This window comes from Bos mutus, chromosome 22 (genome assembly GCF_027580195.1).
Source record: "Bos mutus isolate GX-2022 chromosome 22, NWIPB_WYAK_1.1, whole genome shotgun sequence".
In the NCBI taxonomy this organism is placed as follows: domain Eukaryota; kingdom Metazoa; phylum Chordata; class Mammalia; order Artiodactyla; family Bovidae; genus Bos; species Bos mutus.
This window is the reverse complement of record NC_091638.1, coordinates 53070066-53087533: the sequence shown is the minus strand read 5'-3', so window position 1 is coordinate 53087533 and position 17468 is coordinate 53070066. Positions and strand designations below refer to the sequence as shown.

General features: G+C 50.5%; 1 protein-coding gene across 1 annotated transcript in view; it reads right to left on the bottom strand.

The window, feature by feature from the left end:
- LTF (lactotransferrin) overlaps positions 1-17128 on the bottom strand; it is a 34577-nt gene extending 17449 nt beyond the window's left edge. The window contains exons 1-9 of the mRNA XM_005900896.3: positions 15119-17128; positions 11206-11369; positions 8119-8227; positions 7641-7823; positions 6877-7024; positions 5882-5937; positions 1427-1605; positions 825-999; positions 110-264 (exon numbers count right to left, since the gene is read on the bottom strand). Of these exons, the coding sequence (XP_005900958.2) occupies positions 110-264; positions 825-999; positions 1427-1605; positions 5882-5937; positions 6877-7024; positions 7641-7823; positions 8119-8227; positions 11206-11369; positions 15119-15161 (1212 nt within the window). The 5' untranslated portion in view covers positions 15162-17128. The remainder of the gene's footprint in view (positions 1-109; positions 265-824; positions 1000-1426; positions 1606-5881; positions 5938-6876; positions 7025-7640; positions 7824-8118; positions 8228-11205; positions 11370-15118) is intronic.
- Positions 17129-17468: the final 340 nt, after the last annotated feature.

Below are 17468 nucleotides of genomic sequence, written 5' to 3'. Positions count from 1 at the left end.
CTGCCCCCCTGGGGGCGGAGCACCACTGAGCCCCTGCTCCCCTCCAACCATATGCGGTGACCTGTGCCCCCCACCCGCACGGCTTGCAGGCCGGCAGCAGGCCCCCTACCAGCACCAGGACGATGCAGTCGTCGGTGGTGGACGCCGTGGCACAGGTCACGTTCTGGCCGCTCTGCTGGCTCCACTGCTGGCACTTCTTCTGCTCCTCGGGTCCCACGGCACACCACACGACCCTGGTGTACCGCGCCTTCACCTCCTCCGCAGCTGCCCGGGGACACAGCGGTCAACAGGCTGTAACAACAGTGCAGCCTCCCCGTTCACCCGGAGTCCGCCTGAAGCCTCCAGCAGAGGAAGAGCCACAGCTGAGCTGGCCCAGGGTGGTATCGTGGCCAAGTTCAGGGCCCAGGGCTCTGGATTCATCCCAGAAGGGCCCTGGCTCTCTCGGGGTGTCTTCGTACCTCTCACTTCCCCAGAGGCAAACTGACTGCTCTACCAGGGCTGGGCATCCCGCCGCACACGGGGTCCTGCGCAGTGTTATCAGCAGGCGACCCGCCGCACACGGGGTCCTGTGCAGCATTATCAGCAGGCGACGTGCTCCTTTGGAGACACCAGTCACCCGATCTGGTCCACAGAAGACGCTCACATTTGCGTCCCACCTACCACGGTGAAGACCTCCAGGGGCTGGAAAGTGACCAAGGGACGACTGCAGAGCAGGGTCAAGCTGCCCGTAGCGGGCGGGGGTGGAGGGTGGGGAGGTGCTCCCCGACGGCCTCAGCCAAGGCTCACTGCACAGTGCCCTTAGGGCGGGCCTGGCCCTCACTCACTTTCCCTGAGGTTCTTCAAGGTGGTCAAGTAGCGGGAGCCCAGGTACAGCGCCGAATCTACCTTCGAGGGGATCCTCAAAAACCCAAGAGCAGAGTCTTTGAACAGCAGGTCCCTCTGGCCGGGTGGAGAGCCAAAGAGCTGGAAGCTCCGAGACTTGTTTTTTCCAAATTTCTCCTAATTAAGGGAAAGAGAATTATGAGGTCAGTGGTAGACAGGAAACCGAAACACCAGGTTGAAACAGAGTATCTGCAACTCCGGGATGATTCTGAGAGCAGGAACCTGGGTTGACCTCCTCCTGTAGAGGATCTCACGGCCTCCCTGAGACATAGCTCAGTCATGGCTTTGTCTTTATGAAGTTGCTGGGGTCTGAGCACCTTAGAGTCTTGACAATATTGCATCATCCTCCACCTACTTCTGTTCCAGCCCGGGAGACACCGCCAGTGGGTCATGCTAGAGGAGGCGTCATTGTTTCAGCTGTATGGAGTACAGCCTAGACAGGCAGGCCACTGAATATTCCAGAGTGGCAGGAAGTTAGGGAAGGAAGGAAGGAAACCTCCCCACCACCAGACCCAAGCGGGTGGGGGTACTGAGGGTGGGGTACCTGCGCCTTGCTGAGAAGCTTCCAGATCAAGTCTTCCTTGCCATCCACACTTCGGGCCACGACAGCATGAGAAGGGACCTGGGCCAGGTGGCACTCCTTGAACGCATCCACTGGCGCCCGACTGTTGTTCAGGCAGAGAAGCTCATACTGGTCCCTGTCAGCCTTCTCTGGCAAGTTCTCTGGGGGAAGGGAGAGGTGGAGGAGAGGAGGGTCCAGATGAGCAGACCCCAGTCAGTAGCCATGAGCCATGGCCCTCCTCTCCCCATAGAATTTGAGCTGGAGGAGACATCTTGTACAGTTGACAAAACTGGGGGTCAGAAGGGCAGTGGATTGCTCCAGAACATGCAGAAAAGTAAAGACAGTGCCCAGGAAGCCTTAAGGGCAAGCCCATGTTCCTCTGATTGGATCATACAGGCTCTGGGATTGTTGCACCTCTTGCCTGGCAAGCCAAGGAGGCTGAACCAGACCTGTCTGTTTGCATGACAACCCCACCTACAAAGGGACGCAGGATGGAAACAACCCAGAGACTGCTGCCTTAACCCACATCTCTACAAAGAATAAAAATGGTAAAAATTTTAAAGCAAAAAATGCAGTTGAATCGTTTCTCAACACTTGGGTGTATCCAAAAAAGGGGGAAAGACAGTATGAGTGAGTCCATCCCGATTTGGAACTATTGATCTATATCACATGTAAATTGCATCAGAATACATTAAGTAATGGAAACTGACCCAAGTTGTTTTATGAGCTTAGTATAATTTGGATCTCAAAATCAGAGAAAGAAGTACAGGAGGGAATAATTACAGACCTATTTTACTTATGAACATAAAAATCTAAAATAATTAGCTAACTCAATATAACAGAACATGTTTAAACTAATAGGTCAGACTCTTACATTTATCAGTTTATTCCATTCGCAAAACAATGACTGAATGCCAAAGAAGCTAAAGACATTCATGACAAGAATGGATTAAAGGAAAACAATGAGATCATCTTAATAGCTACAGAGAAAAGCACTTATATGTTCAACATTTATTTGTGCTTTTTTTTTTTCAGTTTTGGAAAACCAGTAATATATAGAACTTGGCAAAGGTATTACACTTGATAAATGCTAGTTATCAAAATATCTACAGCAAAATCATACTAAAAGAAGAAAATTTAAAGTCACTTCAAAATCAGGACCAAGGCAAAGATGTCAGTTGTCACATTGCCAACACAATACCAGACGACCTGTATTTCACAATTTACTAAAGAAGTGAGAGATATAAACACTGGAGGGAAAAAGACAAATTTTAATCATTGAAAAATGATGTAATCACCTACATAGAAAAGCCAGTGAAACCAAGAAAAAACTAATAGAACTAACAAGAAAGTCCAGCTAGGCAACACTACAAAAATCAAGTGTTACCCGCATTAGCAACAACAGAGCAGAAACTAATACAGAATATAATATACTATAATAGCAAGTAAAATCATTAAATAGCAGGTAATTGGCCTCATTGACTTCTCGGGTGGCTCAGTGGTAAAGAATGCGCCTGCCAATGCAGGAGATGCAGGAGACCTGGGTTCAATCCCTGAGTCAGGAAGATCCACAGGAGTAGGAAATGGCAACCCACTCCAGTATTCTTGTCTGGAGATCCCATAGACAGAGGAGCCCGGCGGCCTACAGTCTATAGGGTCACAAAGAGTCAGACACGACTGAGTGACTGCAATTAGTTTCATTAAACAATGCAGGAAAAAAAAAAAAAAATTCAGGAGAGAGCTCCCTGATGGTCTAGTAGTTAGGATTCATTGCTTTCACTGTGGTGGCCTGGGTTCAATCCCTAGTTAGGTAACTGAGATCCCATGAGCCTTTCTGCACAGCCAAAGTAAGACAATAACAAACAATGCAGGAGACTAAGAGAAAAAGGTTAAGTTCTATAAATTCTATTAAAAAACCTAAAAAGAGATGGGATCAAAAGGGAGAGATTTATTATGATTTAGGGAATAGAAAATTTGACATAAATAAATCAGTTTTTCATGGATCAATTTAAATTCAATACAATTCTACTTAAAGTATGATGTTTTAAACAATCAAGAAAATAATTCGAAAATCTTACTTAGAAAATAAATAGCAAACTGTTTGGGGATGGTTCTCTTTCTTTCTCTCCCTCCCACTTCCACCTCCATAAGCTATTAAGAATCACTACAAACCAGAAGAATAAAAGCAGAAAAATACAAATAGACCAGTGATACAAAGGAACGTGGAGTCAAGTGGGCCTTAGGAGCATCACTTCGAGCAAAGCTAGTGGAGGTGATGGAATTCCCGTTGAGCTATTCCAAATCCTCAAAGATGATGCTGTGAAAGTGCTGCACTCAATATGCCAGCAAATTTGGAAAACTCAGCAGTGGCCACAGGACTGGAAAAGGTCAGTTTTCATTCCAATCCCAAAGAAAGGCAATGCCAAAGAATGCTTAAACTACCGCACAATTGCACTCATCTCACACGCTAGTAAAGTAATGTTCAAAATTCTCCAAGCCAGGCTTCAGCAATACGTGAACCGTGAACTTCCCAAGCTGGTTTTAGAAAAGGCAGGGGAACCAGAGATCAAATTGTCAACATCCAATGGATCATCAAAAAGCAAGAGAATTCCAGAAAAACATCTATTTCTGCTTTATTGACTATGCCAAAGCCTTTGTGTGGATCACAATAAACTGGAAAATTCTGAAAGAGATGGGAATATCAGACCACTTGACCTGCCTCTTGAAAAATCTGTATGCAGGTCAGGAAGTAAGAGTTAGAACTGGACATGGAAAAACAGACTGATTCCAAATAGGAAAAGGAGTACGTCAAGGCTGTATATTGTCACCCTGTTTATTTAACTTATATTCAGAATACATCATGAGAAATGCTGGGCTGGAAGAGACACAAGCTGGAATCAAGATTGCTGGGAGAAATATCAATAACCTCAGATATGCAGATGACACCACCCTTATGGCAGAAAGTGAAGAGGAACTCAAAAGCCTCTTGATGAAAGTGAAAGTGGAGAGTGAAAAAGGTGGCTTAACCTCAACATTCAGAAAACGAAGATCATGGCATCTGGTCCCATCACTTCATGGGAAATAGATGGGGAAACAGTGGAAACAGTGTCAGACTTTATTTTTCTGGGCTCCAAAATCACTGCAGATGGTGACTGCAGCCATGAAATTAAAAGACGCTTACTCCTTGGAAGGAAAGTTATGACCAACCTAGATAGCATAATAAAAAGCAGAGACGTTATTTTGCCAACAAAGGTCCATCTAGTCAAGGCTACGGTTTTTCCAGTGGTCATGTATGGATGTGAGAGTTGGACTGTTAAGAAAGCTGAGCGCCAAAGAATTGATGCTTTTGAACTGCAGTGTTAGGGAAGACTCGTGAGAGTCCCTTGGACCACAAGAAGATCCAACCAGTCCATCCTAAAGGAGATTAGTCCTGGGTGTTCATTGGAAGGACTGATGCTGAAGCTGAAACTCCAATACTTTGGCCACTTCATGCGAAGAGTTGACTCATTGGAAAAGACCCTGATACTGGGAGGGATTAGGGGCAGGAGGAGAAGGGGACAACAGAGGATGAGATGGCTGGATCGCGTCGCCAACTCAATGGACATGAGTTTGGGCAGGGAGGCCTGGCGTGCTGTGGTTCATGGGGTCGCAAAGAGTCGGACACGACTGAGCGACTGAACTGAAACTGAACTGAGTGATACAAAATAGCTCATACTGAGAAGAGATTTTCCTAAAGTCTAGAACCAACCATGGCGGGTTACCTAGAGAGGAGGAATGCCTCAGCTTGAATCAAAATCATGAAGAAACAGGCATGAAAATCAATAGAAAGATAGTCAAAGGTGAAAAAGGAAGAAAGGGAAGCCCAAACTACCAGCAAATATACTGAGATGATCAAACTCACCAGATGCCAGAGAAATGCAAGATAAACCAACACTGACGTATCTACCGCTTTACGACCGTGGATAATAAATGTGTTGTGTGCTCTCCACAGAGCACGTCTCAGTGTTAGAACCACTGAACCAGACAAGTACAGCACAACAACACGTAAATCTCTAAAACAGAATGCTGAGCGGGAAACCTTGATCACGTCATCATCAATAACGATCAATAAAACTTCTGTGAGCTTAGAATCCAGAAACACAAATCAGCCCCATACACTTTGCAAGACTACATCTGTCTCGGAGGACATGTGTCAGATACCTTGACATGGGCGTCTTTGATGCAGAAGAGAAAGATAGCGGGCACGGGAGTTTCAAAGAAAACTGATTGCTTAAAATATAAAGTCACATAAAAATAAGAGCTGTGCTCTACAGAGAGCTTTGATAATCGTGTGCCAGGAAGTGAGGAGTCAAATTAGCTCACTACTTGGATTTACAATGAAATGAAAGGAAAGCAAAACAAAGGAGGCAGTACCCGTGGCTTCTCTCCTCCCCTTACCAAACACTGTCGTCTCTTTAACAAAAGCCACGTCTCCAGCCCCATCCTGCAGACACCTGTGGGATGAGAAAGCACCAGAAGGGTCAGCACAGAGCAGCCAGCCCGGCTTGTTCCTCGAGCCTGCCTGTGGAAAGGGGCCCTGGGGCTTGTCTTCTGTGGGCTCCTGACCTGCAGAGGACAGGTCTCTGAGGCTCTGGGGCCCCCACTGGGAAGGCATCAGAAGCCACCTGCAGATGGATTCTGAGGAAGAAAGAACCAGAGGATGCTGGCTAGAGACCCCCCACTTTCCCCTTTAAGGGTTGACTGAGAGAGCAAAACTTTGTCTTTCTCTGTAAAAGAGTTTCCAAGCCTCTGCACCAGAGGGTAAAAGCAGTACATGCGGCCACGTGGTTTTTTCCCCTCCCAGGGCTAAGTGGTAAACGTGCCCTGAGCAGCAGAGAATCGGGGAGGCCTCCCCCCCACACACAAAATGCCTGAGTCCGAGAGGCAGATGGGGTAAAAGGAGAAACCTCAGCTTCAGTGCGAGGCTGGGGCGAAGGAGAGAGCTCCCCAGTGAGGCAGAGATCACTACCTCCCAGGGAGAGGGACCAGGCTGTCCGGCTGCCTGGCCAGGGGTCTGGGGCCGGTCTGCTCATGACAAGACTCCTTCAGTCCCTCGGTAGTTAGGGAGGGGACACCTGTCAGCAGGAGGAGCCCAGGACCGCAGAGGGACAAAGCCAGATTCAGGGATCTCTGGGGAGACATGAGGGGACGCTGACGAGGTAACTGCTGGGCTGGTGCAGAGGTGAGGGGGCCCTGCGGGGGGCTAGGGGACTGGAGGAGATCGTGCACTGGACAGAGCCCGCACCTTTTTCAGACTCAGTTTCTCTGCACAGGAGAACTGGACCTCCTCCATGGTCCCCACTAGCTCACTGAGCTCTATTTGGGCCCAGAGAAAGGGCCTCCTAGCCCAAGGACACGTGGGCCGCTGGGGAGAAGAGGACAGTCTCACTTACTTGAAGGCACCAGAATAACCGAAGTATGGTTCCCGGGAGGAGCAGGCACACTGGTTCTCCCCCTCCCCCTTGCACAGTTGACACAGGTTGGGGTATGCTTGTCTATCAATGCAGGGAACACAGCTGGCAGAGAAGAATTTAGCCACAGCTGTTGAACAGAGAGAAATAAACCAGGGTGTGAGCTCACCAGACCACAGCCAGTGGCACCCCCAGTGTTCCCTCCCCTCCACCCCCACCTGATAGCCTTTGCAAAGCCAGGAGCTCAGAAGATGTACAGTGGCTGAAACTAGACTCAGCTACCTGGAGAAGGCAACGGCACCCTACTCCAGTACTCTTGCCTGGAAAATCCCATGAATGGAGGAGCCTGGTAGGCTGCAGTCCATGGGGTGGCTAAGAGTCGGATGTGACTGAGCGACTTCACTTTCACTTTTCACTTTCATGCATTGGAGAAGGAAATGGCAACCCACTCCAGCGTTCTTGCCTGGAGAATCCCAGGGACAGAGGAGCCTGGTAGGAAGCCATCTATGGGGTCGCACAGAGTCGGACATGACTGAAGCGACTTAGCAGCAGCAGCAGACTCAGCTACCAACTCCCAGGGCTGCTGATACAGAAGACCCCATCCCCACAGGCTTCACAGTAGTTAACCTGACCCCTGCCTTGGATTCACCCCACATGCTCACCTGGGACACCCCGAAGTGGCTTGTGAAAGTGACACCGGAGTAGAGACCCCAGCCTGGGATCACCAGAACCCCGACGTGTCTTACCTCCCTGGAGGGGCTCGAGTGACTCTGTCCAGTTCAAGTACGGGCGAAGGATTCCCATAGGGATGACCCACCCAGCGGACCTGCCAAGGCCCGTATGGCAGGACTTCCGGCCTTGCAGCTGGTCCAGCTGAAAGTTGCTGCCCTTCTTCACGACGGCCACAGCATAATAGTGGGTTTGGGGAGCTGCGGAAAAGGCAGAGACAATAGAGAGCTCTTAGCCTGAACCAGAGAGAGAGAGAAACAGCCCTCCCTGAATGAGCCCCTAGTGGGAGGGGAATTCCATCTGGTCACTGCAGCGCAGCGCCTCCTCTGCTTCCCCAGTGGGTTGGTGACCGGCCCAAAGAGCCCAGGGACATCATTCCCTGGACATGTGACACTGTCTGAGACCTCAGCTCTGTGCCTTGTCCACTCTGACCCCACAGAGCCCAGGGCCCAGGTCCAGGCCACCTCAACTTCTGGGTCCCCAGGGAGAACTCACACTCTTTCGTCCCATAGATCTCTGCTGCTACTGGCCGCAGTTTGTAGGGGTCCCGGCCCGCCTCAAACACCATGCCACCATCCAGGGTCACAGCATCCGCCTTTTTCTCCTGAAAACACAGGCCAGACCAGCTTCAGGAGAAAACCTACCCTAAGCCAGGCAAGTGAACCTCAGGATGTCAGAAGGCTCCATGGCTGGAAGGATCTTCCAGAGGGTCAGCTTCCAGTCACGTCCCACTCAGTTGCCATGAGAGGTGGTATGAGCCCAGAGCCCCTCTGGGTAATGAGCTCCAGCCCCTTTGCTGTAACTCCTGAGGTCACCAGGTGGCCACTTTTTCACAAGACATGCCTCAGATCACTCCGCGATGGCATCCTTTACCGTCTTTTATATTATAAATTTGGGGGATGGACATGGACACACTACTGTATCTTAAGCAGATAACCAACAAGGACCTACTGTGCAGCACAGGGAAGTCTGCCCAATGTTATACAGCAGCCTGGGTGGGAGCATTTTGGGGGAGAGTGGACACCTGTATATGTATGGCTGAGTCCCTTTGCTGTTCCCCAGAAACTACCTCAACATTGTCAATCATCTATATTCCAATACAAAATTAAAAGTTCAGTAAAAACAAAAAGTTCCAGATGCTTCCCCCCTGTTTTTCCTCTATATTTAAGTTATTGTTTTTATTGAATACAAATTTCAACCATTAATATATCTTAAAGTTATCATCATCATAAACCATGTTCATCCTCTTTGGCATATTACTTCACCTATGCTTACTTATTTCTCATATTTGCAGCCTGGTAGAAATAATATTTTCCAAACTGCTTTATTCATCTAAAACTGCCTACATTTTCTCCTGTAGCAGCTTTATTGATTGTATTGACTTCATGATATTTTATCATAATGTGGCTCTTTCATAATTTATTAAGCTAAATTTGAAACATTCCCTCCAATGTTCACCACTTGGGCTCCTTCTAACTTTTTGCTGTTAAAATTACACTTGCATGGACAGCTTTGTCCTCTTAGATTTTTTCCCTTCTGATGACCTGGTGCCTTGGGATCGGCATCTGAGGGCAGGATCATCCGGACAATGGGCATTTTGTCTTCAAGGCCTTGGCTATCATTGCCATCCTGCTTTCCAGGCCATTCCTTTCCAATTTGAAATGCCACCTACCGTGAGGACCAGTCTCACTATAGAACCACCAGTGTGAGAGGCTTTCATTTTATTAAGTGCTATCACTTAGAAAATTCAAGGGCTAACAAATTGCTTAGATTTGTATGTCTCTTGATTATTACGGGGAACATTTCATAGTATTTTTATTAATACTACCTCCATCTCCCCATATTGTTTTTCTTATGTGATCTTACATTTCTTATCAGTTGAATTAGTTCTTTATAGAATACTGTCACTTGTCAGAGCTGGTGCGTATTCACTCCAGTGCTTTCTAAATTTTTTTAATTGGAAGATAATTGCTTTACAATGCTGTCAAATGTTTTGCTTAAGTGTTTTTAATGGCTATAAATTAAAATTTTTAATCATTCATTTTACTTCGTCATTTAGTTCATTGCTTTTTTAAAAGCTAAGAGACTTCTCTTCCCTCCACAGTTCTGCTAATGAATCTACCTCTCTAGTTTTCAATAATACACATTTTTAAGCATTTAGTCTATCTCTATTTTGGTGTATGGTATGTAGTTGTTGTTGTATAGTCGTTCAGTCGTGTCCAATTCTTTCCGACCCCATCGACTGGAGCCCACCAGGCTCCTCTGCCCGTGGGATTTCCCAGGCAAGAATACTTGAGTATTTCCTTCTCCAGGGGATCTTCCTGACCCAGCAATTAAATCCACATCTTCTGCATTGGTAGATGGATTCCTTACCACAGAATCACCAGGGAAGTCTGTGGTATGTAGTACTGATTTCAAAGGGAGCTCTTATTAAAAAGGCAGATTTTGACGTCTTATTCACAGATATGGAACAAGTTCGAATAAGGCCTACAAATCTGCATTTTAAGCCATCAGGAAATGCTGGTGGTAAAATAACAGTCTAAAACATTATTCAAACTAGATTTTTCCCTTAAGTACTGTTCCAATATGGAGAAGGAAATGGCAACCCACTCCAGTGTTCGTGCCTGGAGAATCCAAGGGACGGGGGAGCCTGGTGGGCTGCGGTCTATGCGGTCGCACAGAGTCGGACACAACTGAAGCGACTTGGCAGCAGCAGCAGCAACTGTTCCAATAACCCTAGATATTAATGGGAACTTTACACACATTACCTACTTTGTGCTAAAATCACATACACATTACCATGCCACATGGCAGACACACAACATACTTGTCAAACAAATAAATAAAAATGATGGCAATAGATTTTACATCTGAAAAAAACAAAAGGAATCTGAAGTTATCCACAAGTCATGACTGCCTTTCCTTTCTCTCTCTGCTAACGTCTTAGACAAGTGTCTTTCCAGTGTGGCCTGGCAGGCCGTGCCCCAGCGTGTAATGTGCTGACTATGATGGGCTGGGCTGTTTCCTCTGCAAGTTCAGAGGTAATCTCTCTGGAGATTTTCTTTTAGAGTCACCTTGACTTTTGCCAGTGTTACATATTCACCCAATACAACTGCTCCTGTGACATCGTTGTGTGGTGGTGGTGGGTTAGTCACTCAGTCGTGCCCGACTCTTTGCAACAACATGGACTGTAGCCCACCAGGCTCCTCTGTCCATGGGATTCTCCAGGCAAGAATTCTGGAGTGCGTTGCCATTTCCTTCTCCAGGGGATCTTCCCAACCCAGGGATCGAACCCAGGTGTCCTGCATTGCAGGCGGATTCTTTACCGTCTGAGCCACCATCGTTGCACTGTCATTATTCTCAATTTGTGTGGTGATGCCAGTTTCCCTACAGATGGTTTTCAAATGTTAGAATGGCAATGTCTGCTTCCAAAATAGCGCTGTGTCCTAGGAGAGAGGACAGCTCCCAACTTACAGGCGCTCGGGAAGAAGAGCAGAGGAGGGCAGGGCGAGCACATTTTCCATGGCACTTGGATCCCTTCCCTTTCAGTCTGGTCCCACCCAGCCTACGGCCTGGACTCACCGCGATGGCCCGGATACATTCCAAGGCAAAGGCCCTCCTCACACAGGTGATAGAGGGAGCACCCAGCTTCTTCATCCTCCACTGCCATCGGCGGCATTTGAACCACTCGGGTTGGGAGATGGTACACCATCGAACGTTTTTCCTCGGGGCAGCCAGACACAGTCCTGGGAGAAAGAGGCCAAAGAGTGAGGGCTCTATCACTGTCCGTAGAAGAGACGGCCTTGCCCTCTCAAGCAGGGGCCCTCCCCTTCCCTCTCCATTCTGTGGCTGAGTCAGGCCACTCTCCTCCGATGGAGGTGTTTCGCTAGCCTAATGACCACTCCATGCTGGCCAGAGGGCTGTTTGCGGACATGATCAGAGCCTCTGGAATCGTTTCCCTCCTCTGACTGACATACTTCCTACCCCGACAAAAAGCCAGCAATGCTCCCTTGCATCAGCTAAGGGGGTTCTTCCACCTGCTTTGATCCCCTGGAACCTAGGAGGTAGGCAGGGAGAAAGTATTGCGTCTGTCTTTCTGGTGCGGAAGCTGACTCTCGAGGGTGGCTGAGTGACAGTCTGCTCAGCAGCGGCAACGTCCAGCCTGGAATCCAGGTCCCTCTAGGTTGTTGAGGCTTCAGACGTCTCCCCAGAGGATGCCAAGGGAATGAAGGAAAACACACCCCACCCCTTGTCGGGAGCTGAGCTGCCGTAGGCGTTGTACCAAATGGGTCAGTGTGCCTGAGTTACACCATTCACCACTGCACCGAAAAGAGGACTCTCAAGGAGGGATGGAAATGTTCTTAAATTGATTTACCACGATGGTTGTATCACTTGGTAAAGTTACTAAAAACCGCTGAATTGTATACTTTGATGAGGTGAATTTTATGATAAGTAAAATATACATCAGTAAAACTGCTACCAAAAAAAAAAAAAAGCCTCTTGGTTGCAAAAGCCACTCCCCTTTTGGATGTGATTTGGTGGGGAAGGAGGCTGCATTCAGCTCTCTGCCACCGTCCCAGGGAAATTTCTAGGGGTGTAATCTACCCTAGGAAGCCTTCCTGGATCTGTCCTGAAGTGAGAATCAGCACTATCCAATTTAGCCACTGGGATATAGCAGGGTTTCCTGGATGCCCTCTGTATACACGGCACTGGGTGATATGCAGAGGAGCGTGCAAGCAGATGGCAGCAGCCGTCTCATCGGAAGAGGCAAAAAGCCCCCAGGGATGCAACCAAGTATGATGAATGCCCTAGAAGAGAACAAGTGCCAAGCCAGGTGTGATGTCCCCATGACCTGAGCCAGTAATTGGGGCGGGGAGGCAATCCAAGAAGTGGGCGCAATGGGCCACGTGCACAGAGAGGTTGCAAGGCCAATCTGTGCCAGGTCTTTCCTCAGCCCTTCATGTGTTCTGTTCTCCCTCAATCCACCCAATCCCTTTTCATTGAGTTTTGCTGATATCCACATTTCCTAGGTGAGAAAACTGTGGCTTTAACTTATGGCTTGCCCAAGGCTTCACAACTAATAAGTCTGGATCCAGGATTTGAACCTAGGCAGTCAGACACCAAGCACCCTGCCTATGTAAGCTGACTGGTTAGAGACGGGGTGCCATGGACATGGTAAAGGGTTTGGGGGCAGGTCATGGAAAGCCTCCCGTGCTGGTCCTAGAAGGTCTCGTTCAGAAGCCGTGGAGCGGCGACTCACAGGAGAGCAGGGACAGGTGGGCTGAAACCTGGAAACCAGGCAGAAAAGCGTCGAGGAGGGAGAACACAGCAGAAATCGGGAGTTGGGGGAGGTCACAAGATGGAGGTAAAGGGAGAGAGCAAAACGAAGACCATGTGTCAAGCTGGAGGGAAGGCATGAGCAGGGGCAGGAATAGGGAACCGGGGAACGAGCTTGTGTGCTCCCTTGGGAGGGGTGAACCAGGAAACTAAAGCACCACTGAGAGGTTTTCTGAGACGCACCGACCCCAGCCCCCCAAACACCAGCGCTGGGTGCAGAACGCAGCGCTCTGTTCCTCCCCTCCAGCCAGCTCTGAAGCTGTGTGTCTCTCTCAAGACAAAACGCTCCCCGAGGCAGATCTAGGTCTGGCCCTGTATCCCCAGCCCCGCCCCTGATCTGTCTCAGTCACTCACATGCTGCCCACTTGGGCCTGGATGGCACCCTCCTGAAAGGACACGTGCTCAGATTCCTTCTGTGTGGACACACAGTGCCCGTCTCTCAAAGGCAGGGGCTGGGGTGGAGTTACTCTTCTCGGCCCACCCAGCCTCTTCCTGCCACGACACCCATGGGGAGCAAGGCAGGAACCCCCTAGGCCAGTGGCCAGTCCTTCCACTGAGTAGGACAAGGGATTCAGTGATACTTTGGGACATTGGCCACCATCCCATGGACAGCAGGATTTAAACTGCAAACCTCAGTGGGGGTCAAGACAACCAAAGATGCAAGTGAGAATGGAACCCAGTGATGCAACTCTGAGCCAGATCCCAGACCACAGCCCATGACCACTTCTAAGAAAGCAAGGCTTCCTGCCCCTCCAGCCTCTCCTAGGTGGCCCGGACCCTGTGCTATGGGCCCAGCAGGCCACGGGTCAGGGAGCAGAAGGAAGGGTAGTCGTGAGCTGGTGGTCCTGGCCAGGTCCAGTCCTGCCTTAGAGAAGAGAGAAATAATCCACAGCCCTGGGGAGGATGAGATGGTTGGATGGCATCACCGACTCAATGGACATGAGTTTGGGCCAACTCCGGGAGATACCAAAGGACAGGGGATGCCTGGCATGCTGCAGTCCATGGGATTGCAGAGAGTTAGACATGACTGAGTGACTGAACAGCAACATGGGAGGGAAACTGGAGAAGAGGACCAGAAAAGAGGGACAGGTTAGGGAGCAAAAGCGCACAGTTATCCTCCAAACACCTCTTTTCATCCAGGAAGCTCCCAGCCCGGAGTAGATGCCGGAGGACAGAAGGAGGCTGCACTGAGCTGCTGGCGGGACAGGCTGCAGAGGGTGACACCTGGGCTTTCACTTGAGCCCTGCACACACCCCGTCTCACCGCTGACACTCTCCAGCCCTTGAGGCCACTGTCCTGGACCTTCCCCTCGGCTGCTGGAAGCCCGGCCCTCACATTTACATCACTAATGTCCAGCACAGGTGAGTGTTCTGAGCACTCCAGGAATCATTTCAGACACTTGAGGGGGTGGGGGGTGCGGTCAGAAGGAACGGTGATTTAGTTCCTTCTGCTTAGTCCCCTTCTAGTCCAGGCACATTAAAAACCAGGCACCAGGCACTCCTCTCGCACCCTCTGACAGAAGGGGCCCAGCAGCAGGGTCTGTGCCCCCTACCCCTGCCCCTTTGCAGTGGGAGGGCTTGTGTGCGCCTCTGTCTACCAGGGCAGGCGGCCCAGCGGCCTCCTCACAGCCCTGTGGAAAAAGGGTTGAGCCATTTTTCAGTGAAGCTGAGGTTCAGAAATACTGTCTCTTGCCCAAGTTACACAGTTCTTACAGGAGCTGGAACCCCATCTGCAGTCTCCTGAGTGTCTTGGGCAAGTCACTCGCCCTCTCGGAATCTCATTACCACCCAGCCTCCCTCTGTATACTCCTGTCACCAGTGCTATGGGTAGGACAGAAGCGACAGGGACCGGGAAAGACCCTTGGGGAGCTCGGCAGCTCTGGGCACCGGACCCCGCCGGCTTCTCGGAACCCAGCTCCGGGCTCCTCCCCAGGCGAGTGGGCGGGATCCGCTCCGCTCCGCTCCCGGCGCCTCCTCTGCGGCAGGTGCCCGTGTCAAACTGCCTGCTGCGGGGACAAGGAGGCCCACACGGCGGGGAGCGAGGACCCAGACGCCTACACTGAGGGGTGAGGGGACTGGATGCTCCCACAGCGGGGCGTGGGGACCGGGACATCTACCTGGAGGGGCATGCCCCCGCCCCCCCTCATACCTGCACTCACCAAGGGCTCCAAGGGACAGCAGGGCGGGGACGAAGAGCTTCATGGCTGGGGTCCTGGGGCGACTCCGGAACGAAGGCTCTGCCACCTGCGCTCGTTCTGCGTCCCTTTATCCAGTGCTCGGTGACCTCACGAGGTTTGCCCCGCCCTGTGGTCCTATAAGCGCCCCAGCCTCCCTCCTCCCCTCTCCCGAGGTCTGCTAGTTCCTAGAGGGGGAAAACCGGGGGGAAGGGGGAAGAGTGGGGGTGGAGACCGAGGGAGCGAGAAAGGTGCCCGGGCGGGGCTTGGCGCTCGGGGAGAGGATACCCAACCCACACCCACCTCTCAAGTTCCCCAGCGCTGCCTAGTTGGGGGATGCTCTTTCTTTCCCACTTGTCCGCAGCCCTTCGGGAGTGGCAGTCCCTGGGTTTTGTCCCCGCTCCGGTCTCAGTGCCTCCTAGAGAGCGGGATCCAGAGCAGGGGTCCTAGGGTGAATCTTTGCGGATCAGCTTGACTATAGAGAAGGTATCTAAAGTGCTTGGGAACCAGTTAAGACAGACGGAGACCCTTGCATCTGCACGCAGCAGCCAGCCTGGAGTTTTGAAAGAGGGCCCGCTGCCTGGCCCGGGGTCCATGGCAGCCTGGTCCAGCTGGCAGAGGCTGCCCAGAGTCTGACCCAGACTGCCCCTGGGGTCCTCCTGAGACTGCAATACAGCTCCCAGAAAACAGAACCAGAGGCCTAAGTGCCCAAAGGCTGTCTCCTGGTCCCTCATTTGCCAATGAAAAGGATATCCTACCCCTTGTGTTGTTTTGTGGCAATATGAGGTGGGAGACAGGAACCTCATTTTGATAAATGTCCTATTTTGTCCTCAGTACACAGGCTGACCCTGTTTCAGGAGGCTGGTTTTCAGTTCTAAAGCTAGAACTCTGCTCTGCATCCTTGAAGGACACTCCCTTGAAGCACAACAACTCCCACGCAGGGGTCTCCAGTGCAGCCCTGCTTATCGTTCACTGATTGCAAGCAAACTAAGTGTCCCCAAGGGGTGGGGGAGGACTTCCCTGGCCCTTCCATTGCAGCATGTGTAGGTTCAGACCCATTTGGGGGAACTAAGATCCCATATGCTGTGAGGTGTGGCCAAAACGTTTAAAAAAAAGGAGGGGGGCTGTCACATAGAGCATGGTGCTCTGGAACATACTGGGGGGCCCAGAGAGAAAGGGCCACCATGCAAGTACTGATGAGCACTTAGCTCCAGGAGATACTAAGTGAAGAAGTCAGGTACTAACAGTGAGAGAAATTCCCTCTGTGGGTTAGTCTAGACAGTATGTTATTCTGAAATCTGTCTGTCCTGAAAAGCTGGCCTTGATTCTTTGCTTAGACTACTGAGTACACAAAGGGTTTCCAGGAGCAGAGGGGCAACACCTCAGGAGGTGGCCCTGTTGGGGGTGGATATGCAGTGGGCGGCACTTGGCACCATGGCGAAGAAGAGCCAGCCCAAGTCTTGGAGGCCCTCGAGGAGGCTGTGGGGCCCCTCTATCCTGGGCGTGGATCTTGCCAAGGCACATGAGTGGAGTCTGACTAGGGATCCTGCTTGCTGGGCACAGGAGTGGGATCCAAGGTTCAGTGGGAGAATCACCAGTCAGCTTTTGGGGTGACGGATCCAGGGTCTCTCATGGTTTGGAAACACAGTGTTGCACCATTAAAAGTTGCTTTCATCAATAACTGCAATAAGCCATTACAAAAATAATGAAGTAACACAAAATTGACTAATTCTCAGGAGTGCTGAAGCATCTTTGTACCTAAATTAGCAACTTGGCTTTGCCCTTCCGTGATTATAAAAGAATTAAGACATGTCACAGCCCAGGTCTGTATCTCCAAGTGCAAATTAGAAAAAGGATGGGTTAGGAGGTAAGATGCCTGCAGATTCTCTCATGTCTGATACAGAGTTGGCAGGAACATAGAGAACCTGGGGCCACAACTGAGAGGCTGAGCTGAGGGATTGCCCTGGAGGCAGGATTGGAGTAAGCAGACTGTTTTCATGCTGTGTCTTCAAGGAATGTCCCAGCCTCAGGCCAACAGAACAGCCCCCAAGACCATCTGAAGCTGACAAAGGAGGTGGGGCTGCCCAGAAGACAATGTTCCATGGATCTGTTATCAACATTCATTCATTCACCCATCCAAGCCAGAACTGGTGGGTGCCAAGAGGGACACAGAGAAGAGGGTCCCGTCCTGGCCCCAAGGAGCTGATGGCACACCGAGGGTGGGGTGAGCACAGGCCACGGAAGAGGCAAGGCAGCATAAATAGAGTGAGCGAGGGAGCCGAAGGAGGGCCATTTGACCGGTTTGCATCATCAGGAGCCCATAAGGCTTTGAAGA